The sequence below is a fragment of the Typha latifolia genome, chromosome 2 (genome assembly GCF_019914945.1).
Source record: "Typha latifolia isolate L0001 chromosome 2, TyphaL0001v2, whole genome shotgun sequence".
Lineage (NCBI taxonomy): Eukaryota > Viridiplantae > Streptophyta > Magnoliopsida > Poales > Typhaceae > Typha > Typha latifolia.
In genome coordinates, this window is record NC_133087.1 from 590921 (window position 1) to 615789 (window position 24869).

General features: G+C 40.3%; 5 protein-coding genes across 7 annotated transcripts; 3 read left to right on the forward strand and 2 right to left on the reverse strand.

Moving 5' to 3' along the window:
* Positions 1–19: 19 nt before the first annotated feature.
* LOC140782459 (THO complex subunit 4A-like) lies at positions 20–3452 on the reverse strand. Its single transcript, XM_073129037.1, has 5 exons — positions 3072–3452; positions 2784–2930; positions 1801–1869; positions 1537–1721; positions 20–350 (listed from the first exon to the last, which is right to left on the reverse strand). The coding sequence occupies exons 1-5, from the start codon at positions 3249–3251 to the stop codon at positions 194–196; spliced, it is 738 nt and encodes a 245-aa protein (XP_072985138.1). The 5' UTR covers positions 3252–3452; the 3' UTR covers positions 20–193.
* Positions 3453–6112: 2660 nt separating this feature from the next.
* Positions 6113–10457, forward strand: LOC140782166 (cation/H(+) antiporter 20). Of its 3 annotated transcripts, none has more exons than XM_073128605.1 (6): positions 6113–6331; positions 6426–6917; positions 7005–7511; positions 8242–9183; positions 9393–9805; positions 10197–10457. In XM_073128605.1, exons 1-5 carry the CDS (start codon positions 6152–6154, stop codon positions 9771–9773), a joined length of 2502 nt encoding a protein of 833 aa, XP_072984706.1. In that variant the 5' UTR covers positions 6113–6151; the 3' UTR covers positions 9774–9805; positions 10197–10457. The 3 variants fall into 3 exon arrangements, with proteins under 3 accessions (XP_072984706.1, XP_072984707.1, XP_072984705.1); XM_073128606.1 differs by having other exon boundaries at positions 9393–9776; XM_073128604.1 differs by lacking the exon at positions 10197–10457 and having other exon boundaries at positions 9393–9879.
* Positions 10458–12584: 2127 nt separating this feature from the next.
* On the forward strand, positions 12585–15983 carry LOC140780997 (short-chain dehydrogenase TIC 32 B, chloroplastic). The gene is made up of 8 exons (XM_073126743.1): positions 12585–12859; positions 13725–13956; positions 14143–14222; positions 14327–14480; positions 14591–14669; positions 15027–15111; positions 15199–15245; positions 15622–15983. Exons 1-8 carry the CDS (start codon positions 12742–12744, stop codon positions 15787–15789), a joined length of 963 nt encoding a protein of 320 aa, XP_072982844.1. The 5' UTR covers positions 12585–12741; the 3' UTR covers positions 15790–15983.
* A 4426-nt stretch (positions 15984–20409) lies between these two features.
* LOC140782709 (actin-depolymerizing factor 7) lies at positions 20410–21902 on the forward strand. Its single transcript, XM_073129431.1, has 3 exons — positions 20410–20583; positions 21158–21423; positions 21525–21902. The coding sequence occupies exons 1-3, from the start codon at positions 20581–20583 to the stop codon at positions 21673–21675; spliced, it is 420 nt and encodes a 139-aa protein (XP_072985532.1). The 5' UTR covers positions 20410–20580; the 3' UTR covers positions 21676–21902.
* A 1064-nt stretch (positions 21903–22966) lies between these two features.
* LOC140780914 (organelle RRM domain-containing protein 2, mitochondrial-like) lies at positions 22967–24855 on the reverse strand. Its single transcript, XM_073126631.1, has 3 exons — positions 24644–24855; positions 23566–23634; positions 22967–23481 (listed from the first exon to the last, which is right to left on the reverse strand). The coding sequence occupies exons 1-3, from the start codon at positions 24813–24815 to the stop codon at positions 23246–23248; spliced, it is 477 nt and encodes a 158-aa protein (XP_072982732.1). The 5' UTR covers positions 24816–24855; the 3' UTR covers positions 22967–23245.
* Between the last annotated feature and the right edge of the window lie 14 nt (positions 24856–24869).

A 24869-nucleotide genomic window follows, 5' to 3' on the forward strand; every position in this document is an offset into this window, starting at 1 on the left:
CCATAAGGGCAGTTACAAATTTACCAATCAAACCAAGTATTAAATTGACAACAAAAGGTGCCATAACAGTTATCAAAGCTCCACAATAGGTACTCTTAGAATCTTGTATGCCCCTCCCATAAGATAGCATGAGGGCACAGATAGATCAGTGACCAGAGTCAAACAGGCAATTTGAATGCAGTAAAGATGTAATTCAATTGGTTTGCATTGCTTCTGTGTGGTAGTTTTCCAAGTCAGCATCAAGTTCTGCAGCCGATATTGGCTTGTTACGGCCTTTTCCTTCACCTTGGCCTCTCCTCTTTCCGGGGCCACTGCGACGCGGCAATCCTTTTGCTTTCCTTCTAGGACCGCTGTTGATAAAAATGTTAGGGTGGGCTACTGAGGACAAAAGCTCTTCAAATACAATGTTATAATTCAATCCATTTGGTCAATACAAAAGAGGGAATAATTAGCTGTTCATATAACACAAAACAAGTTTGCCTTCTTTATTTACAATCAAGCAAGTAAATTGGAGTTTACCAAATAAATGCATGTTAGTTTCTTTCAGGAACATAATGATTTTTGTACCAAATTCACAAATTTTGCTAGGTCATTAAATTAGAGATCACGGCATCTAGAAAATTGCATTCAACTTAATGATAAATAATTTGAGTGATCAATTAGTAGATTTTAGAGTAATCAAATAGCAAATGCAACAGAAAGAAGATGCTTATCACATGTTGCAGACCATTAATCACCTCAAATCTCAATCTAAAGATTCTAAACTAAGAATAAGAGGGGGAGATGGCAGTAGCGGTGAAGAGAAGTGGAGAAGGGAGGAAGCAGGATATAGAAAACAGCACGGCTAGACCTAGCCGAATAAAAGATTCTGGGAGCCTGTATAGGGAAAAAAAGGAGAGGATGCTTTAGTAAGTTTTTCATGCAAAAAAATCTTCCAAGTAGTATTGTCGCATGGCATCACATGGAAGTTTATGAACACTTTTTCATGCAAGTTGTAATTAGGGTTCAGTTAGAAGTTCAGTGTCAAATCAATTCTCCCAAGTAATATTGTTGCATAGTTTTAGATAGAAATTTATGGACTCTATTTTGTGCAACATTAATTAGGATTAAATTAAAAGTTGTCAGAGTTAAAGGCCACCAAAGAAAGTGCCACTTCCTTAAGCGATAGTTGTTCTAAGCAGCAAATTTGTATCCAGTACAACTAGTACAATCAGAATCCCTTCCCAACTCAGTCTAACCCAAATATGGACCTATGCTTGATTTACAAATGAATAGAATAAGTCAGAACTATAAGGTCAGCTGCTATTCGTTACTTCCAAGAAAATGAAATACTTGCAGAACTGTAAGTGAGAGCTAGGCATCTTTCGGGGAACACAGTAACAGAGGGGAAAAAAACAAGATAAAATAGATTGCATTACGGCCAGTTAATATTGATGAGGAGCCATGCTGGATGAAGTCTAGTACTTATTTGTCTTGACATAGTAAAACAAGTAATCATTCAACATGCATTCATGTAAGGGGGGGAAAAATATAAACCTCTTTGAAAGAATATTAGGATTTCTATAGCTCCCACTCGCATCCGGACGAACAGAAGAAGGTGCAGGAACATTTGTTCCTACGATCTCAATCTTCATTGGCTTGCCATCAAGTTGCACATTGTTGAACCTCTTCACTGCTGCTAAACCATCAGTTCGTCTTGAAAAGACAACTTCAGCAGTTCCCTTGATGAATAAAATTCTCCAAATAAGAGAGAGAGCTAGAGTGTAATAGCAAAAGTCAAGACCAAGAAAATGAAAGTACTTTAGATCTTCCGCTCCTATCATAATGAATAGAACATCGCTTCAAATCACCAAGCTCTGAAAATAATTCCTGCACAGAATTAGATGTAATATTAGAAAACAAACGACTTAATATATGGCAGACTATTTAAAGCCTGATGGGAAACAAAACAAGTGGATAACACTGAAAATGCAATTAATAATAGAGATGAAACATTTGAGATGAAACATGTGGGTCAAACTTAAGATGAAACATTCGAGAGGAAAAACTCAAGCAAGTGATCCATGAAGTAAAAGAGAGCAAGATTTTACAACTTACATGATAGGGGAACAGTCAAATAGAGCTTAGAAAGTTGACACAATCTCCACTTGGAACATGTAATTTGTTGTGCAGAACAGCTTTCACATGAAAATACTCTGTCTTATACTGAACCATATTTTATAATATTTTTCTATAAACTTGGCCATAAATTGTATATTCTGATAGTGGTTACTCTCTTGGTGAAGACAGACCTCTAAAGAAAATATTATACCCACATACATCTCAAACAGTAAGAGGAGACCAAATAACATCTTGCAAGTTTCTTAGGAAGCTTTGAAGTCATTCTGATTCTCTACTAAGAAAAAGACTATGTCCATGAAAGACCTTAACACAATGTGATTCGTTGTGTACCCCTTATATCTGAAGATATTTACTTCTCCTTATAAAATATAGAAGAAAAAAATGCATCAATATCCCAAAATTATGTTAGTCAAAACTTCACAAATATAAACCAGCACAACAATCAAATATTTCTAACCCTAAAATAATTAGAGATCCTAAACTATACACTATCAATCCAAGTTTCTCAACATAAATTACAAACTCTCAAATATTTGTCAACGGTACCAGTATGTTTTGTCATGCAGATCCAGTCATCAATTCCAAAGGAAAAGATCCTTCATGTACAGGAACGAGATGTACTAGAAAACAAAGAATCGGCAAAGAGATACAAAGATTTTAACCTTGATGTCGTCGTTGGAAACCCCATAATCCAAGTTAGAGATGTAAAGCTTGGTGCCCGTCTCAATTGCCGAAGCCCTAGATGCCGGAGCAGAATTCCGCGCCCGCTGATCCAAATACATGTCATGCTGCCACGCCGAATCCGGAGCCTGGATCGGATATCAAATGAGAAAACCCTAGATCCGGGAAGGATCCATCAAGAGGAGATCTCCCCCGACGAAATCCGTGCCACCACGTTCGAGATCGATATCGGAAGTAGATCTGGTGAAGAACCGTAACCCTAATCATACCTTCCCCGCGGAATAAGGACCGGCCCGCTTTGCTGATCGTTTGAAAGAACGGCGGGCGGGGCCTCCGGCTCCAGAAGGACGACCGCCCGCACGACGATCGCCGGCGCCGTTGCCGGACGAGGAGGATTTCTTGTTGGTCTTGATGATGTCGTCGAGGGACATGTCCAAGGCGCTCGTCATATTCTGGACGGATCGAGAGATCTAGAAGACGAGAAGGGGAAGGAGGACAGATTTGGATGCAGCTAGCAAGGGAAGCAAGGGTTTCGCACGAGGAGGAGAACGAACGAGAGAGTTCTGAGAGGGGAGAGGGGAGATGAGGGATAAACAAATGCGACTCGATAGGAGGAAGAGATGCGGGGTTAAACTAGGAAAAGTCGGTGGATCGACCAAACCCAACTTTTGGGCCTTCTATTGGGTCGAGTTGGGCAGGGCCCACGAGTGTTGCATCTTAGATGAATAAACTATGTTTTAGGATGCCTAAATCACTATCCAATGGTCATTAAAATTTGTTAAGCTCTCAAGGTAATAGCGAAGATTAGTGCGACAACAGTCGTTAAATTAATTTAGCATAATGTTTGGTTTGTTGTATTTAGAGATACAATTTTTTTAAAATAAAAAAAAAATCTAAAGAAAACATCTATAGTTCAACGGCTGAGATTGCACCGCAATTAATAGTTAGAATCACGATAAAGGCCATGCTCACTTTTACTTTTACGTAAAAATTTGACCAGAACCGTGCCTTACCTTTGACCTTTTCCTCATCTAAACACGAGAGCAGCTCAAAGAAACTAAGGAAGGTCGCGATGATACCACGTGCGAGATGCTCTTTACTAAATGCGAGCACGAGTCGCACGCATGGCGTACTTAATTTCTCCAGCGAATAGGATAGTATTTATCTTGCACCTATAGGCTATAGCTGACTTGCATGGAGGATAAACTCGGTGGCTTCTATCCAAATTGTTCTTGTCCGCAAGTTATGCTCTTTGTTTGAAGCTAGTGCATATTAAAATGGTCGTGAAAAAACTTACAGATTAGTTTAAGTCAATTTGTAGAATGGCAACGATATGTTAACAATGACGCTAGCTTACGATCAGGATGGCTGATTAAGTCAGAGTAGTTTAAGTCAACACGTAGAAGTGCTCGTCAAGAGTAGATGCACGCATGTAGTGAGAGATCCAAATTACTTTGAACAAGTAATAGACTTTTATATATGTAGCGTTTCATCCCTTCTCTTGCCTGGTACTGGAAGCCACAGGAACACACGAAGTCTTTGATCTTTTCTCACTACCTTACCTAGATAAGAATATTCTTCTCCAAGTTTGTACTCTTCACATGAATCACTATGTTTAATTCGCTAGTTGGAATTCTACACATAATGGAAATATTCAATACTACAACTGATCAAATATAGTGTTACAAATTAAGATGAACTATACCGTCCAAGCTACTGGAAAAAGTACTGATCACATGCATAGAGGTGTGATGGAAGCTTGCCATGTAAAGGTGCATGCATTCTTTTTGTCAACACTGACAATGTCTTTCTCATGAATGAGGATGACAATATGCAGTACTTTAAAAAACAAGTTTTTTCATGACCCGTTAGATATATAGGCACTTCAAACAAAGAGCTAGCATAACTTGTGACGAGGATGGCTGATTAAGACAGAGTAGTTTAAATAAATACGCAGAAGTGCCATCAAGAGTATATGCATGCAATGAGAGATCCAAATTATTTCGGACAAGTAATGGACTTTACGTACTGGAAGCCACAAGAACACGGGAAGTCTTTGGTCTTTGCTCACTAGCTACCTTAGATAAAAATAAAACTCCTCCAAGTAGTATTGCTTCACATGGATCATGACTACGTTCGATCAATTAAGCTGGTTGGAATATAGGAAGTTTTCAATATCACTATTGATCATATACAGTGTTACTTGTTTCAGACTTTGATGAACGAGAACATCCCCTGGAAAAAGTAGTGATCACATGGGGAAGATTTGCGGTTGTGCAAGCTTGCCGTGTAAAGGTGCATCTTCTTTTTAACAATGGTCATGCCTTTCTTATGAATGACGATGACAAAATGGAATAGTTATCACCTCTGGAAAACTCCACCCTGCTGTCAAAGGGCCATTTCCGGACGTTAACTCATCCATGTCACAATCAGAGAAATTATTGTGCCATGTCTTAAAAGATCATGCCATCTTGGGATTGTACGTTCGTCGTAAAGTTAAACGGACGGCTGAGGTTATAAGTTTCTAAAAAGAAAAAAGAAAAAAGATATAGCTACGTTCATTTGATGGCAGCTTGGGGTAATTAAGGTAGCAGTAAGAGGTGGCGAAGGATGGCTTTCTTCTGACGTTAGAAGTGGTGAGGTGTCTCGCTTTGGAGCTCCGCACGAACTCCGGAGTGGTTAAAATCTCAATGGCCGTCATCCTATGATCGAACCTGTTTATAATTTCAAAGCAGAAGAGAACAAAAGAACCAAGGTCAAATCATCTCCCGATACCAAAGAAGCGACGTGGTCCGACACGTTATAATTTGCGCCAAGCACAACAAGTAGGACGATCCGGTCCTTTGCAATCCAGCTGTAGGAAATTAAGTTCAACCTCTCAGTTTAAGTGTATCATGGTTACTGGTTGTCAGAAATTTCTATTGTACGAACGACAGCAGATCTTCTGCCACGGCAAGAGCCAAGAGGGAGATTATATCATTATAGACAAGTAGCTTGTTAATTAGTAATATATTATTATCACAGCAGCACACTATCAAACCCATGTATTGAGGACCGCTAGCCAAGAAAGGAATACATAACCGACAATTAAAGTCTGATGAAGACCAATTTACCCGGAAGCTGTCTATCATGATCTGACAAATACGTCAAATGTAGGGATTCATAGAATCGTTGTTGCATAGGATCATTTCCTATAATATTTTATTTTCCTTTGCGAGATATCACTGGGAAACACGTGGCTCTCTCACTCTAAGGAAAGTCCACCCTCTCTTTCTCCTTCTACTACAAAAACCCTAGCCGTGACCCAACATTTCCTCCACCTCCTGTACCCATAGAGTCGACCAAAAGGATGGCGGTGAACATAACATCCATCAAGACATCCTCTAATGGGGTATGGCAAGGCGACAACCCCCTCCACTTCGCCTTCCCTCTCCTCATCATCCAAACAGTTCTCGTCCTCGTCCTCAGCCGCTTTCTCGCCTTCCTCCTCAAACCACTTCGCCAGCCCAAAGTTATTGCCGAGATCGTCGTAAGTATAAATCCATTCTCCCCCTTAATTAAAGTAGATGGTAGTTTTTAACGCAGTATTAATCACTAGATCTCTAAATTATTAACAAACGTAGGGTGGGATACTACTGGGTCCATCGGCCTTGGGACGAAACAAATCGTATCTCCATACCATATTTCCCACATGGAGCACGCCGATTCTTGAATCCGTGGCAAGCATCGGCCTCCTTTTCTTCCTCTTCCTCGTCGGCCTCGAGCTCGATCTCAACTCCATTCGCCGCAGCGGCCGCCGCGCCTTCTCGATCGCCGCAGCTGGCATCTCCCTCCCCTTCGCCTGCGGCATCGGCGTCGCCTACATCCTCCGCCGTGGTGTCCCCGGAGCCGACGAGGCCGGCTACGCCCCCTTCCTCGTCTTCATGGGAGTCGCTCTCTCCATCACCGCCTTTCCCGTCCTCGCCCGCATTCTCGCCGAGTTAAAACTCCTCACCACGACTCTCGGCGAGACCGCCATGGCGGCCGCCGCCTTCAACGACGTGGCCGCATGGGTCCTTCTCGCGCTCGCCGTCGCCATTTCCGGGACTGGGCGTAGCCCACTAGTCTCTCTCTGGGTACCTACTTGTTAACTTAGTTTTATATATTCTAATAGACAGTTAGGTCCGAGCTCAGTAGCTCTTACTCCGGTGCTATGTTAACAGGTGCTCCTCTCGGGGCTCGCCTTCGTGGGTGTACAAATGCTAGTGGTGAAGCCGGCCATGGCGAAGGTGGCGAAAAGAGCGGAAGGAGAGAGCGAGGTGTGGATTTGCCTCACCTTGGCCGGAGTACTAGTCTCAGGATTCATGACCGACTTGATCGGAATCCACTCAATCTTTGGTGCCTTCGTGTTCGGGCTCGCAGTGCCAAAAGACGGGGAGTTCGCGAGGAGGTTAATAGAAAGGATCGAAGACTTTGTTTCGGGTTTATTACTGCCGTTATATTTTGCATCGAGTGGGCTTAAGACGAACGTGGCGAGTATAAGAGGTGGTAAGGCGTGGGGGTTGCTTGGATTGGTGATTGGAACCGCTTGTGCGGGGAAGATATTGGGGACGTTTTTGGTGGCCATGGCGTGTAGGATGTCGGCGAGGGAGTCAGTTACGCTTGGGGTGCTGATGAGCACCAAGGGGCTCGTCGAGCTCATCGTTCTAAATATTGGCAAGGAGAGAAAGGTACTCTTAATTAATTCCCTATGCTTAGCTATTTATTCTTATATTTATATCTTATTCCACTGTTGATAGATAAATAGTTTTGAAAAATGGTTGAACAAATGATCATGAATAGTGGGAATTATGGCCAGATTAGTATGCATGCATTAAACTTTTTCTTTGAAGAAGCGCGTGATATATATTTTCAAGGCTATGAGTTAGTGTTACCTTTGTATTATAATTAAGGAAAGCACGAGAGGAGTGAACCTTTTTATCTTTTTGTTGGGTTGCTCGTCTCGAGTGTTCTGGGAGAGTCGATATCAAGGAGTAAAGAAAGCACATGATTCATGGATCAACTTCACACGTCTGCGTCGTTTACCCCAAGCGCGGAGAAGTTAGCGTGAGAAATACTAAGCAACACAATTTCGAATCTCAAACTGATATCCTTTGACTTATTTTTAAGTCAAACTTCAGAGTTGTTCCATTTTTTATGGTTCCTTTTTGTTCTTCTGAGAAAGGTAGAATCTTAATGGTTTATTATACATATTCCACTAAACGTTGTCCGCTTATGTCAAATGACGTTGAGTGGACGTAAGAAACCAAATTGAGGCTAATAGTTTAGCCAGTGTATCACCGCCGAGAATTGTTGCTATCCCTTTGCATGAGCCATGCAGTCTAAAGAGCACTAATTTGTATTTCTACATATATGTCTTAGGTATTCATATAGAATTACTCATCTCTAATTAATATTCAGGTCTTGAACGATGAGACGTTTGCCATCTTGGTCCTGATGGCCCTCTTCACCACCTTCATCACTACCCCCACCGTCATGGCCATCTACAAGCCCGCTCGTCCTGGCCGCCACCGCTACCACCACCGCAAGCTCCACCGATCGTCGTCGTCGTCGTCCTCCCTTCCCTCCGCCACCTCCGACACAAAAGAACTCCGCGTCCTTGCCTGCGTGCACGGCGGCAGCGAAGTTCCCTCCCTCATCAACCTCATCGAGACCATCCGCGGCGGCCATGATAAACCCTCCCACGCCATCAAGCTCTTCGTCCTCCGCCTCGTCGAGCTCACGGAGCGGTCCTCCTCCATCGTCATGGCCCGCGCCTTTCGCCGCAACGGCCTCCCGTCTTTTCTCCGCAATCGCGACTCCCGCGACCATGTTACCGTGGCATTCGATGCCTACGCTCAGCTCGGACGGGTCAACGTCCGACCAATGACCGCCATCTCCGCGCTCTCCACCATGCACGAGGACGTCTGCGCCGTGGCGGAGGACAAGAGGGTTGCAATTATACTCCTCCCATTTCACCAGCATTACTACGACGGAGATGAAATAGAGAACTTGGGGCCAGGATGGAGGGCAGTGAACCAACGGATTCTTAGAGAGGCGCCTTGCTCTGTGGGGGTTCTCGTGGACCGTGGACTCGGAGGAGGGGAGCAGGTGGGGCCGGCTGAGGTGGCGCATGGGGTGTGCGTGGTATTCTTTGGTGGGCCTGACGATCGGGAGGCGTTGGAGTTGACCGGGAGAATGGCGGAGCACCCGGGTGTTAGGGTCACTGCGGTGAGATTTTTGGATAATGGTAAGAAGGGAGTTGATGAGAAGCCCAATGTTACCCTTCGTCCGGCGCCGTTGAAAAGCGCGGAGAAGAGCTACACCTTCTCCACCGCTGTCGTTGACCGCGAGAAAGAAAAGGTCAGCGCTAGTTTTTTGAATACCACGAGAAAGAAGACATATATATATATATATATATATATATATATATATATATATATATATATACACACACACTGCAACATATGAATACCAGAGGATAGAAAGATAATAGTTACATTTAAAAGTTATAGAATGTTTCTAATTAGTTGTTTTTTAACTATATCTTCTACCCGGTGCCGTGGCCGCAGGAGCTAGACGATGCGGCGGTGGCGGAGTTCCGGCGCAAGACTGAGGGCACAGCGCGGTACGAGGAGAAGTCCGCATCGGCGGCGAACGCGGTGGAGTCCGTCCTGGCGATTGGCCGGAGCGGCGAGTACGAGCTGGTGGTGGTCGGAAAGGGCCGGTTCCCGTCATCTACGGTGGCGGAGCTGGCCGGCCGGCCGGCAGAGCACCCAGAGCTCGGTCCCATCGGCGACGCGCTGGCCTCGGCCAGCCACGGCGTCGTTTCATCCGTTCTGGTGGTCCAGCAGCACGACGTGGTCCACTCGGATGAGACCCCCGTGTCCATGGTCTTCGAAGCTGGTGGCGGCGGCGATGGCCACCACTTCAAGTCCGGAGTTGAGCCCTAAGAGGTTTTAAGTTCTTCGTTTGATTGCATGCAGTAAGCCTTTGGCTCCAGAAAATTCCCACCACCATCTGTAATTAATTCATAATAAATAATATATACTAATTCTATGATCATGTATTATATACATAAAACTACCCCAGGCCTAAGCTAGAGACAGCCCATTGGGTAATACAATAAGTTGGCCCATTGGGTAGCACAATAATTAATCAAAACTAGCAAATGAGTAAATCCTAAAAAATTCCCACAACTTTCGCTTATAAATAATTCTCACTTCACCCATCAATCACCGGCTGTGACTTCCCGTGATAATAATTGGTTGGAATTTAATGAATTGGAGAGAAAGTTCTAAAAGAATATAACTTATTTTTTATATACAATATTTATATAGTTGAGGAGAGCTTTATATTCTCATTCTTATCTTCAGGAATTTGGAATGGAGATAATTCCTTGGATCCGAGCACCTCTTTTAGATTCTTAACGACCCAACTGAGGCTGAGCAGGCGAGTACTAAATGCTGCCCTTTTGCAGAGACTGCAATTAATATGCCAACCTTCTTCCAGGCTGCAATTATACCAATACCCTCTTCTGTATCATCTTTTCCTCCTTGAGTTTGCAATCAAGTGCTACAGGTTGATATTGAAATAGTTTATGTCATAATTTTAAATGTAATATACTCGAAGAAATAAGGATCTTTTTTTCAATTTTTTTTTTCTGTTAAGTCTTACTGCAAGTTCTTCACACAGAGCTTTGTGAATTTATATTCCATCAAGTTTGGTCAATGATATGGTTGAGCAAATATTAATTCATTGAACTATTTAGAGCAACGGAACAATCAGGGAAGGCTCTTTCTGACAGCGACTATCACCTAACCACAACCACAATAAAGTCTTTAATCCCAATTATTTAGAGCTATTAATTTCTCCAGTTTAAATCCATTTGTATTCTGATATTCGTAAACGAATAGTAGTTGGTTACCTAACTCTTTCGCATTAAAAAGCAGTAGCAGAGACTGCTTGCTTCCTGTGCCTAGTTGTTAACTTGTAACCAAACCATCCTCTGTACTTCAAACTCTGCTTTCAAAATCTACTGCTGTTGGAAAAGACTTATACTGTAGTAATAAAGACTTTAGCATCCAAACCTTGTCACATATCACTGGTTGTTTTATTTCATTTTCTGAGAAAATGAACAACCTTATTTCTATCGTAACCTTTTCTCTCTGTTAAAATTCTACTGCACTCAAGTCATCACTGCTAAAATTCCATTCTCTTTATGAATATTGTGGGTAAAATTTTTCATTAAAATATTATATACGCATGATTTATATCTATTCTGATCTACTATGTAATAGAATTAGACTAACCCTTTCTTTTGTTAAGTCTATGATTAGTCTGGAAACTCTGCAAATTGCTTCAAGCTACTTGCAGTACAGAGTAATGGTAATGATGGGAGGTGTATCCCCTTCTTAGTTATTGCCTGCCAAGTAGATCATGTGTTCTAAATCTGTTCCAATTCTTGGACCACCTCCACTGGCATTTAGGTCTAACTGCCCCTTTTAATGTAATTATCAACTCCACAGAAAACATTGAAGAGAAGCATCTACTTAACTGACTCTTCTACTAGTTATTGCCTTGATTGTTTCATCAGGCAAGTAATTTCTTTGAGAGACTAACCTTTATACTACTCTTTTTATCACATATGTTATATCTATATATATATGTAGAGAGAGAGAGAGAGAGAGAGAGAGAGAGAGAGAGAGAGAGAGAGAGGGAGAGAGTGTGAAAATATAGACAAATATTAGTTACCCTTGCTTGTTGCTGCAAGGAGTCACATATGCATGAATCTATCAAGTCCCCAGCATATAAATGCAGCTCACATCAATAGCAACTATACCTGCTCAGGTATTGAATGCAGTAGATATGAAACATAAAAATGGCTGATTAGACTCAGCGTTGAGCTATCTTTGTAAGTATGGGAAACGGGAACAATCAAGAAAAAAGAGTGATGTAGATAATTTTGATGATAACAACTTCTTGTAATCTCACGATTAATGTTACATGATTCATATTCAAAGTATAAAATATGAAAATTATCGTTCAACAAAAGTTCAAAGTATGGAGTTCTGTCGGGCCCACGTGTCATTTGAAAAATATAAAATCTCTATATTTAATCTATATATTGCAAAACTTGTATTTTATTTGCTATGAAAACAATGTGAAGTCTCTGGCTTGCCAATTCGGGTTTTGGTCGAACATGTGAAAGTGCTTTCCTAGTGGGTCTTATCCAGCTTTTTATATTATCTTTTTCAATTGAAATATATATATGTAATTGATTATTGTAATAAAATAATAGATATATTAATTAAGGAATCTGATTAAAAAAAAAAAAGTCTTAGAAAGATTGGAGGCCAACAACTACAACAACTTTACGAGGTGTGCTCCTCCTTCCGAAGTAACTCCATAAGTCAGATAGCGACCATAATTGATTGGCAAGTCGATCAGTAGATTTATTAATTTCTCTGTACAACATATGAGAGTTGTTTACAAGTATGATATTATTATTATTTTTGTGTGTAAGATGACAATGTCTTCTTTAAATTTGTTTTAGAGTTCAAGGTGACTTTGTGGACTTCATTAAGAATGTTGGTAAGATCCTGAAAAATAAATTTGTTTGATAAATGTCACACACTTGAAAGATTAAAAAGAGAATGCAAGCAAAAGAGCAAATAAATTTCTTAACGTGCTTCTCACGCCGTGCATTTAATTTCTCTTATTTTTGCCTCCTCTATCTTTCTGTCTCCAACCAAACAACTATCGACTCCCCAACCATAAATAACTTCCTCTACTGCAATGGTTACCAACGCCCCTCCCCCTCCTCCTCTTCTCGCTTCTCTCTTCCATTCTTCTCCTTCTTCTCCACCTCCTCTTTAAAGAGGAAGGCTTGCTTCACTCGTGGGTCGTCAAGGCGGAGCAATGGGTCTCTTCTCGTTGATTACTGGGTGGCCAGGGGAGAGTGGCTTCGGTTCTTCTTCCACGGCAGAGCAAGTCACGGCAGGCATTGATGCGAGCAATCTCACTGTCATCATAACGGGTTAGTAGTTGGTATTTCCCTCCTTTTTGTGTAGTTTTCTCACTTGGGTACTTATTATTTATTGAATCTATTGAGTTAGTTCTTGGTGGATGTTGCTGATCTCTTCCATTGGTTGTGTCTTGAGGTTCTTTTCATTGAACTCTCCTTGTTCTTTTTTTTGCCCCCGTAGGTTGTCTAGAACTCCTAGGTTATTTTGACCTAATTTGATGATTTTTCTTCCCATTTTTATCCTTCACTCGGATTATCTATTTATCTGGTAGGTAGGCGGTCTAATGTAGAATTTAAATTGAGTGGCCCACCTCTTTTCTACTGACACACTTAGATAGACTTTCTTCTTCATGTATCAACGAAGGTCTTCACCAAGTTGTACATTCATTATTTTCCTTAGGGGTGAGGGAACTCATTTGTACTTCAAGACTTCTCCAACTAGCAGGATTTCTTTTAACTTATTACACAGTGAAGGGACCATTTTGTTTGTTAAATTGGTTGAGCCAATTATGGCTCATTGATTGGCTACTTATGGAGATTGGAGAGTGGTTGGTGAAGTTGACTAAATGATTGTGTGTGGTTACGTAATCTCATAATTTTATCAATAGAAGAGAAATGCTTGCTTAAATTTGCCTACCAAGGAAGTTGATGTCGCAATTAGTTCTTACTTAAACAGGGATCCTTTTTCTTTTCTCCTGTACAATCAAGAGTTAGACCGATTAATTTCATTTTTATTTGCAATAACAGTGGACTAGATTTAACTGGTGGTTCATTATACTGAACAACTAAGAGATGCTCCAAGGCTGTTGTTCTAGGTCCTTTTTTATCTTCTTAAATTCTTTTTACAACATTAACTTATTAATATAATGTGGTATAGGAGGAGCAAGTGGAATTGGGGCAGAAACTGCAAGAGTATTTGCTCTTCGAGGAGCACATGTTATCATTGCTGCAAGAAATATGGAATCTGCAAATGATGCAAAGCAGTTTATTCTAAAACATAATCCAACAGCTCGCTTGGATGTTCTGAAGCTTGACCTCAGCTCACTTAAGTCTGTTCGAGCATTTGCGGAGAAATTCATATCGATGAATCTTCCTCTTAATATTTTAATGTACTCTCTCTGATCCTTGACATAATTTGCTTCCATTATTATCAATAAGTCTCACTTATAATTGCATAACTTGATGTCTGGTGGTATGAGTGAGATAAATTACTTCCAAATAGTATATCTTAGTTTCTTATGAGATCCATTCTCGACTTTTGAGTAATATAAATGATCCTTCTTTGTTCTCTCTAGAAACAACGCAGGTGTTATGTTCTGCCCATATCAACTTTCTGAGGATGGAATAGAGATGCAATTTGCCACCAATCATCTCGGTACGCTATGGTTTATCATAGTCCTTACCTCACATGAGTTTAGAAATGATTCAGTAGAACATGTAGTTACTAATTCACTTGTTTGATCAATTTTATTCAATCAGGTCATTTTCTGTTGACGGAACTTCTTCTTGAGAAAATGATTAATACCGCAAGAGATACAGGAATTGAGGGTCGCATTGTAAATTTATCATCTATTGCACATGTCCATACTTATGAATCAGGGATTCGGTTTGATAAACTCAACGATGAGAAAGGGTACGCAGTCTCTCTTATAGACAGTTGGGAGGCTATATTGTGGAATAAATTTCATAGATGGGATGGTTACTTCTCAAGCGAATTCAATTTTCTTTATTTTTCTTTATTAGATACTCAGATAAGAAGGCGTATGGCCAATCCAAGCTGGCAAACATCCTACATGCAAATGAGCTCTCTAGACGTTTACAGGTACCGGTTCTTCTTGTTCCGCTGGCATATCTCTGCTCCTTTTTGCAATAAAGAATTTTAGAGTGGAGACAATTTGCTGGATGTGCATGTAGTGCTCCTTTAGATATGTCTTCACCTGGTGTTTATTATGATGTTTGTAAATGCTAGAGAGATAGAAATGTCCAATTGCATGAAGAAAGACTTATGTATACAGATAATTCAACCCAATTGAAATCAGAAAAATTCTCCTAAAAAGTTTGGGCCCAAGGATAGGTCAATTATGGACCCGTTATTACATAGCAACCCTTGTAACTTATTTAATGCACAGTCTCTGTCCATAAAGATGATGCAGATGAATTTCTACATTTTGTGAGGCAGGGAATGGGAGCGAACATCACTGTCAATTCTGTTCATCCAGGACTGATTATGACAAATCTGATGAGACACTCTTTCCTACTTATGAGTATGACCTTAGGTTTCAATTTATTTCTACACACTTCTTCAAATGAGTGACCTACGCAATCTTGAAATATTTTTTATACTCTTGCAGGGATGCTGAAGTTATTCACTTACATCTTCTGGAAGAATGTACCACAGGTTTGTCATCGCTTTCGCAACATGTTGCACTACAATTTGCATGTGTGATTTGACCCACAAATTATAAAGAGTTGAAATATATTCTAAACTTCCTAGAAGCTTATTATCTTTTTCCTCTACTGTCTACACTTCATAGTAGACTATACTGAGTTTTTACAACCCAGTAGTAGGATAGCACATAAGGAAAAGAGAGGAGAAAAAAATATAGATAGAGATATCATGATTCTACAGTATCTGTCAGTTACCTAATCTACCAATTACTATCACTATATATACCAGAAACTCTTCAAGTTACTATCTGGCATTCACATTTTAATTAAGTTTTGAGGTGGACTTGCAATTAGTATGTTGACATGTAAAAGGTGCATCTTTTCAGGGAGCAGCAACCACATGTTATGTAGCACTGCATCCCAGTTTGAAGAGTGTGACAGGAAAGTACTTCCTTGATTGCAATGAGGAGAAGCCAAGCCTAATGGCCAAAGAAGAAATCTTGGCGAAAAAACTTTGGGACTTCAGTGAGAAGCTTGTTAAATCAGCACAATAAAATTTCGAACTACAAGCTTCATATGCGAATCATGCGTTGTAGTAATTATTCACTTTGCTACGTAATAATTTGCTATTTCCTCCACAAGACTCAATGCTTGCTTTGTTGATTGTTAAAGCACTCCAGTGCTCTTTTTACAAATCATATTATATCTTTTACAGTAATTTAATTATATTGAAAATACTTTCTATGTACTTACTTGAAATGTTAACAGGGATCTATTTGCAAATACTTAAATATAAGGGTGTGAAAGGCAAAAGATTCATATATATATATATATATATATATATATATATATATATATATATATATATATATATATATATATATATATATATATATATATATATATATATACAGAGAGAGAGAGAGAGAGCCGATCGTTTCCACCTTATAAATACCGCTCGCCTTTGTCTCATATATACCTCCCAATTATATACCAAAACTTCGAGGGCTTGTTGGAGATTAGTGTTCAGCTTGCGAAGCGAGCTTTTAAATCAAAGCAAGCAGCAAGGAGGAAGCACCACCCCCTCGCAAACTTCTCTCAAGAGAGTGCTTCAAATTAACATCGAACACTTGCCAGATTCAACATTCCGTTCCCATGCACAAGCAAGGATATAGGTGCTACTTAGCGAGTTCATTACACAGAAATCATGTGTAATGAACTCTCGTAATGTTAAATAACCAGTTAACCTAAAAGTATACGTTCAATAATATACATTATATCTTTAATATATATATATGCACTCTCACAAGTAACTCCTAATACCACAGGATAAGGAAAGTGAGGAGATATATAGATAATGAATAATAAGACGTGCAATTCATTCAACCATAAAAAACTGCTCCTTGTGGCAGTCTTGTGCATGATATATGGGTAAGGAGACTATATAATAAGCTGCTCGATCGTAGATTAATTGTACTGTTGCCTTAGAAGATCTCGTCATCATGGCGCCTATCATGATAGTCAATATATATCTCTCATGTAACGTGCTTATTGAAAAGCAAATGAGGAGACTGTCGATATATAGCTAGCTCGCATGCATGTTGCTCGGTTGGCGATGCTCAGATGAAAGAAGTCCTCGCAGACGTGGACTACTTAACTGGTGTCCTTCTCTCCTCATAGAGACGATCGCATTCTATTACGGGCTCCCACTTTCACATATAAATACCAGTCCATAGCCTAAAAGGCGGCGTTCATCTCCTACACAGGGCCTAGGGTTTCAATAGATCGAGAGTAGGAAACGATGAGAGAGGAAGAGAGATTACTTTGATAATCTCCTAGTCGATCTTGTATTCAATACAGGCATAAGCAAAAACCCAATAAGAAGAAGTCCGTAAGTGCAAGTTGGGTTGGGAGAAGCATGCGGAAACGACAAGGGTCAAAGAGGAAAAATAATTATATTATGAGTTCCCACATGGAGATAAGTACAACTCGAAAGCCCAAAGGCGGCGTTCTTCTCCTACCCAGGTCTAGGGTTTCGATCTATCGAGAGCACAAGATGATGAGCGAGGAAGAGAGACAGGAACTGGGGTGGTTGGGCATGTACTTCCATGATCTCTTACTCGATCTCGTATTCGATACAGGCACGAGGGTAGACCCAGAAAGGGAATTCTCTTTGCAATGGCTCCTGGACGAGGCTCAAACGTTGGGTCCGGTCCCTTTGCTAGATCGGATCACGGCGCTGCTCACTCACCACGAACTGAAACGCATAGATCTCCAACTCGTCCTCAGAAATCTCAAGACCCTGCAGCAAACGCTGAGCAATTGCCACACCCAAGCTTTTCTTAAAGCCGTGCAGCCTCTTCTTCTTCTAACGAAGGAGGAGGATCGGGAGGTGGGGGAGGGGGAATGGCCTTATGTCATCGCCGCCAGGGAGATGGTTTACGCACTCACTACATCGGCCGGCTTGGACGCCATCGTCGCGGTGGTCGCCCCACAGGCAGACGACGCCTCGGAACACGTGAGAGACGCCGCAGCGAGGACGTTCGGCGTGGTGGCTTCCGCGTTAGGGATTCCTGAGGTCCTCCCGACTCTGCAAGGTTTCTTAACATGTACGGTTGCCCCTCGAGTTCGCTGCACCGGCCTTAGGATGGTGGAGCAGATCGCCATCACGACGGGATGCGCCGTCGGGCCGCACATTACGACCCTCGTAGATATCATCGAAGCCGGCCCTACGACTATCGAAACAAAGACGCATATTCTGGCGGCACTTGCAGCCCTCGCTGAAGCGGCCGTGCCGCCCTACGGCTTGGCCGCCTTTGAGGGTTGGTGTTTAAATTTTAATCTTTTGCAGGCAATGAACTACTACAGCGGCGAGGAGTACATGCTCTACTTGCAGCTGCATTGCTCCATCGTTTCTCTCCTATCTCCCGTTGAAAACAAAAGGTGGTATGTTTATATGGTCGTCAATAATTTTGGCGAGGCCTTAGTGATGGCCGAACGCCGCTGCGTATCGACTGGCCTCAAGGGCCTCAAGCGAGCTCTTCCTCTCATGAAGGTGCTACTCCGAACGGATCCGCTCGGTCGACTGCAGGTTGAAGATCATTTACAAAAGCTTGTGTGGAGGATGTGGGGATGGAGAGGGGCGATCGATCGGCGAGACTACAAGCTGCTCCTGGATGCTTCGGTTGCGTTAGTAGACGCTGTGGGAATGACATTTATCCGCCGAAGCATTCAGATGTATTTTTTTAAAAGGAGCCCAGAATATAGGACAATGGTTTGTCAGATAATTGAAAAGGCTGTCGATAGCTCGTGTTGCTCCAGTGATGCTGCTGATCAATTCGGGGAAGTTCTTCAGGACGTCGAGTACTTGTTCTTATCTGATTTTTAGTGTAGCTCTTTTCTTCTTCTTCTTCTTCTTCTTCTTTTCCATAGCTGTTGGTATTAGTATGTAGTTGTGTTTCTTATCTAGATTGTTTTTTTTTAATCTTGTGTCATTTGCTTTATCGTTTATTTATCGTTTAAGAAGTTGCAGTTGCGAAACAAAATCGGACTTTGTCTATATCGAGATGACTCCGCTAGCTCTTTGCCTTTTATAAATTTCCATAGTTGTTCATATTAGTATGCACTTTGCCTTTGATCAATATAATAGTTGTGTTTCATATGTCAATTGTGTACACTTTGTCTTGTTTATTTTGCCATTTATCATTTAGAACAAAACAGTTAATCTAACTTCCCAATCCGGAAGCTAAGTATATCTATTGAAAAGTCTCCACTCTTTTCTTTTATTTTCATAGTTGTTAGTATGAGTATGTTCTTTACATTTGATCAATAGCTAATTAAACTTTCCAATCTAGAAGTTAAGTGCCACGCGGACCGTGTCTCTAGAAAAGTCTCTACTCTTTCATTCTATTCTACGGTTGTTAGTATTAGTATGTACTTTGCAGTTGATCAATATAATAGTTGTGTTTCTTATGTCAATTGAGTATCATTCTCTATTGTTTGCTTTCTCGTTTATCATTTAGAAAGTTGCAGTTGTGAAACAAAATGGCTAACCTAACTTCCTAATTAAGAAATTAAGCGCCACACAGACTTTGTCTATCGAAAAGACAGCCCACAATATTTTTACATTGCAATATGCACTTAATCCTCAATTATGCTCTATAACCGTGAGTTGTGATTACAAATCTAAAAGACAATAATCTTCTTCTTCTTTTTTTTGTAGGTTCATAAGATTACCTCTGAGAAGCAGAAAGCTTCTTCCTCACATGTCAGTTTCAAGTGATTCAAGAGATGCATGCATACTGGATGGACATCTTTGCAATCAAATTGGCTCAGGATTGAGCTCTTCTGATGAGTTGTCCCTTTTGTAGCAACTCATTGTCCAGGCTGTGATAGCTAAAGCTCAGGAATGGCTTTAGCTTAAGACTTGAAGTGATTATGACCTGCACTAACTTAGCTAACAGCTAGCATTCGCCGGCCTTTATTTTGAATGGATTTATTCCTGGTTCCTTTGCTTTGCATTAAGATCTTTCAGGCCACTTCCTAATCCACTGCAAATGCCAACCTCTACTTTTAAGAAAAGAAATGCTCTTCAAAACTTTCAACGCATGGTAATGGTGGGCCAACGATTTGCTGGTGTTTTCCTGATGAGCTTTGCCAAAATTAATGCATGTGCATATTTGTACGGAGAAGCATCTAATGATCCATCTCCACTTGCATTTGTGTTCTTATTTATCAACTTTGATGCCATTTCATACATGATCAAAGTTTATTATACACCTACTGAGAATTATCATTTGACGTTTTTTTTTTTATCTACTCAAAAGATAAAGTTTTTTTTTTTCTTTGTTTTTTTAACGGCCATATAGCTTAATACACCGAAAGAGAAGGAAGAGAGTCACACAAAAGATGAGTGAGGCTTTGGAGGACCAAAATGTGTTAAAAAGTAATTGAATGGTCTAAATATAAAAATAGGCATATGTTTTTGAGTCCAGAATCTAGATACAATTAATCCTAGTATTAAGAGGAGACTATTTTATTTTTATTTTTATTTTTATCTTTTACTTGCCAAATCAAACGTGGCGCTTGATGATTGGATCGACTTTACAGTGGGCCCCACAAAAATGACTAGCCGTCAAAGAATATATAAAAGGAACCACCACACCCTCCCTCCCAAATCACCACCACCACCGATCGAAGAGGGCACCGCCTGATTTCGATTTCGATTTCGATCTCAAATCGCAGTTGCTCTCTTCGAGCCTTTGATCTCGGAGCGTCGACCAGCCTTAGATTTTCCCCGCCGATCTCGTTGCTTTACTCCTCGACTACTACTCCACTTTGCAAGAATGGTAACTTTTCTATTTATTGTTTGCTAGGGTTTGTGATCCCTGCACTGCTTTCTTCAAATTTAGATGATCGATCTGTTGTAGACTGCTTTGCTCCGCTGATTCTATTAAATCCGTGCGCTTTAAATATGAGGAATTGCCTTGATTGATGTCTCTTTTGGGGGGGGATTATGGAGAGATCCGATCCGATTATTATTTTGGTTGTTTGAAGAATTTGTGCAATCCTAAGAAGATAATTCTGACGCTGGAGATAGATTCATTTAAGGAGATATTTTTGTAGTTTAGTTCGGTATTTTTTTTAATAAAATGAATTAACCGACAAATTTGTCTTCATTAGTTCGTAATAATTTGCTGTTGCGTTTATAGGTATAGACTTGTGGATATCATTCTTGTACTTTTCAATCTATCTTTATGTTTGTATCCTTTAATGTGTTTATTATTTGAGTTATATGTAAAACTTTGGTCCTTTTGAAATCATACTGATCGAGGTCCGGTCTGGGCTTCTCTTAGATGTCAGAATTATCTCATAGGGATGCTGTCGGAACTTCTTCTTTTGTACTCTTTTTTTGCGTCACAGGCCAATGCAGCTTCTGGGATGGCTGTAAACGATGAATGCAAATTGAAATTTTTGGAATTGAAGGCAAAGAGGACTTACCGCTTTATAGTCTACAAGATTGACGAAAAACTGAAGCAGGTTGTTGTGGAGAAGCTCGGTGAGCCAACTTTGGGTTATGAGGATTTTTCTGCAAGCCTCCCCGCCAATGAATGCAGATATGCAATATATGACTTTGATTTTGTGACTGAAGAGAACTGCCAGAAGAGCAAGATCTTCTTCATTGCATGGTATTCCTCTTCCCCTTTTGAGTTTATCCTCGAAACCTCTGAAATAACTCGCAGATTACAGACAATTTTCTCTCCTTTTCTTGCCCTATGGTGATGTCCAGGTCACCTGACACCTCGAGAGTCAGAAGTAAGATGCTTTATGCAAGCTCAAAGGATAGGTTCAAGAGAGAGTTGGATGGTATCCAGGTGGAGTTGCAAGCAACTGATCCTACTGAGATGGGCCTGGATGTTATTAGAGGCCGTGCCAACTGAGTACTCTTAATTGCTTGTGCATTGGAGGTATTCTCTCTGCATTTTGGTTGCTTTTATGTATGTTTATAGTCCATGTGATGTTGGATTTAGTTGATGTAGTGTCTGTCGTCCAGGTTATTAAGTCCTTTACTCCTTTATGATGATTTATTATTTTCTGGAACTTATGTGCAACCAGTATGTACTTGTAGCCTGTTACAAACTAATGAATGTAATAGTTTAAGGATCTAGCCAAGAGTCTTCTTTGATGGCATTGGAATGAATGCTCGGTTATGTTATCTTCATTCACCTGCAAACATGAATTTCTTTGTTATGTTCACAAACTCATGTAATTATACTGGCGCAAGATACCGGGGACATAAATTTGGACCTTTTTTTTATTGTTTTCCTCTGCTGCATGGTCTGCTCCTGCTTCCAAACCTTTTTCTTTTCTTCCCTCTTGGTTTTGTAGTAATAAGGCACAATTATTATATCAGCAACAAAGGCTGGGAGTAATAGGCGATAAGTGGACTCAGTTTGTTTTAGAAAATACAAGTAGAATCAGTTTGCGACTCTTTGTTACCTGGACTTGCTTCCAGTTCCTCTATTTCTCTGCTCTATATACTTGCTTTTGCTTGCAGTCTTAGATTATCCCGTTACTTGATAATCTCAGGTGTTAGTTTATTAATTATATATAAATTACTATATAAAATGGGGATAATATGCTTTCCAGTGCAATTAATTTTGCACAACCAACTAGCCTGCTTCTTGACGAGGTACTGTCGACTATTGTAATGATTAGGATAATTTTCATAAATAGATGTCGAAAGGTCTTAGTGTGGCTCATTTAGGGGAGGATTTGAATCTTTAAAATTAACTCTACATTTTGTATTTTGGTGCTTCGCAGAGTTAGCTTTTTTTTCCCCCCTGGAAGAAACAGTGTTGGTTGTCATATCAAGTTTGCACGACTATTGTAATGGTTAGGATAATTGTCTCTCTTTCTCTCCCACCTAGTCACAGGTCACCTTCTCCTGTAAACTAATCCTCCATAACAAAAAGGAATTCACAGATAATTATTCAATTGTTGCGATATCGAACTTTCTCTGCAGAGTATAGCAGAGTAGGAGTTATGATGATCTTCTGAAACCATATGGTTACAGACGGTTGTATCTTATTTTATTGTGAATTATCAGATGTATAAATAAATAGTATCACATATTGGAAAACACTATTTTTGCATCTTTAAATAATGAAATAAAATGTTTGTAAAAACTGTACGTTGCAATGTATGATTGAAAAAAGTTAAACCGGAAAGGAAGTGAAAAACAATTCTCTTTAAATACTGTATAGCTGCATCTGACAGTTTAACCTCTAAAATTACTAGATAAGCGTATAGTTCCTGCAACGTGATAGCCACAAATTGACTGTTGCAATCCGTATAAGCTAATCTCAAAAGTAAAAGGTAATTGACAGTTCCATTTATCTCAATCAGCAACTCAGATGTCCCATTATCCAGTTTCTTTCACCAATGATTCAATATTCAATAATCTCCCAATATATTGCAACAATTGAGTGTGCATTGATTCCTGCATAATTATCCACACCAACCAATTGTTTTGTTTGTCCTGAAGCCAGCTTCCGATGATTCCGGTTCAGGTGGTGGCGGTGGTTTTGACTCTCTTGCTTTAGCAGGATCGACAAAGATAACCCAACCATCCAGAAACTTTGCGTTCATCCCCTGCCGTGCCTTTTCAGCTTCTTCGATAGTCGTATATCTCACGAAACCAAATCCCTTGGATCTCCCAGAGGCTCTATCAGTTATAACTTTCGCTGCACCAAACAAGTATATAACATTACTTTAAAGCAAAAATGTTCATCGCTAAATAAGTTCATAGCCGAGAAAAGTTCATGTACCTTCGAGAAGTTGGCCATAAGAAGCAAATGCATCTTTTAGCTTTTCATCTGTTGTTAACCTTGAAAGTCCTGCATTCCATGGAATGAGTGATTAAAACTTGAATAATTTCTTCTTTCTAATCATAGTTTGAACTTCCAGGAAGCCTTAAAAGGAACCACAATTCTCATGCTGTTAATGCTGTCCTGGCGATGTAGAAATATATGTAGATTACCAACTTTGCTTTCAGAATTCAGAGTAAAATACCAAATCACATCAGTCAGATGAAGCTGAAGCAACTATATAGCATCAACTAATAAAAGGACTAAAAGGGAACTGCTATGCATCCTTCGATGCAAAAATAATCATATTATAGATAAGGGAGCAAAGAGAGTAAAAACAATTCTCATGCTGTTTGCAGTTTCAAGCAGTAGAAAGACCCAAAAAAAAAAAAAAAAAATTCATTTTGTATGTGGATTTGAGTGTACTTTATGTTACATGGTGTCCCCCCAAAATACTCTCTCCCATTTAAGTACATACTCGTTACACGATAATTTTTTAGAAACCTATAACCCTTCAAGTTTTGTCTGAATGGCACTAGTTAATGTCAGAAATTAAGGCCTACCTCTTTTTGATATTAAGGAATCAGAGAACTTTTAAAAGTTTCTGATCCTTAAAATTGCACATCGGTGGTATGAGCGATAGTAAAAGTTAGGATTAAAAAGCATGTAAAGAGGTGTTGATATCCAATTCAGTGCAATGCGTCATTTTTGCAAGCCAATAATGTGACAAGAGCTAGTGTCCTTCCTTAAGTAAATCCCACAAACTACAGCAGCTGCAAAGCTATCAGTTCTTAAACTTTTTATTTGATCATGTAAGAAATTAGAAAGTATACATCTCCCCCGGCTATTACAAGGAACTATGCCCATCGATTGAATATCAAGATACATTTTTTCCAATCATTTAGTTAACGTGGAAATTTATTGTAGAAACACTAAGTATTTGAAAATAGCGAAGGAATTGAATGCGTCGTAACAAAAATACAAAGCAAAGGAAATAACTTGGTAAGATAACTGGGAATAAGGAGATCCTAAATCTGACCACTGACGAAGAGCTTCGGCGTGGTTAGGGGAGGAAGGTTCTTGATGCTATCGTCGTCCGAGAGGAAGGATGAGCTCTGGCGACTGGGGGAGAAGGGCCATATCCATTGCGTCGCCGAGGAGGAAGACGCCCTAAGAAGGCGGCGGAGCGGAAGGGAGGAATTGAGCGCCATTGACGACTGAAGCAGGAGAATAGGAAGAATCTAAAGCCCTAGAACCAGCTTACA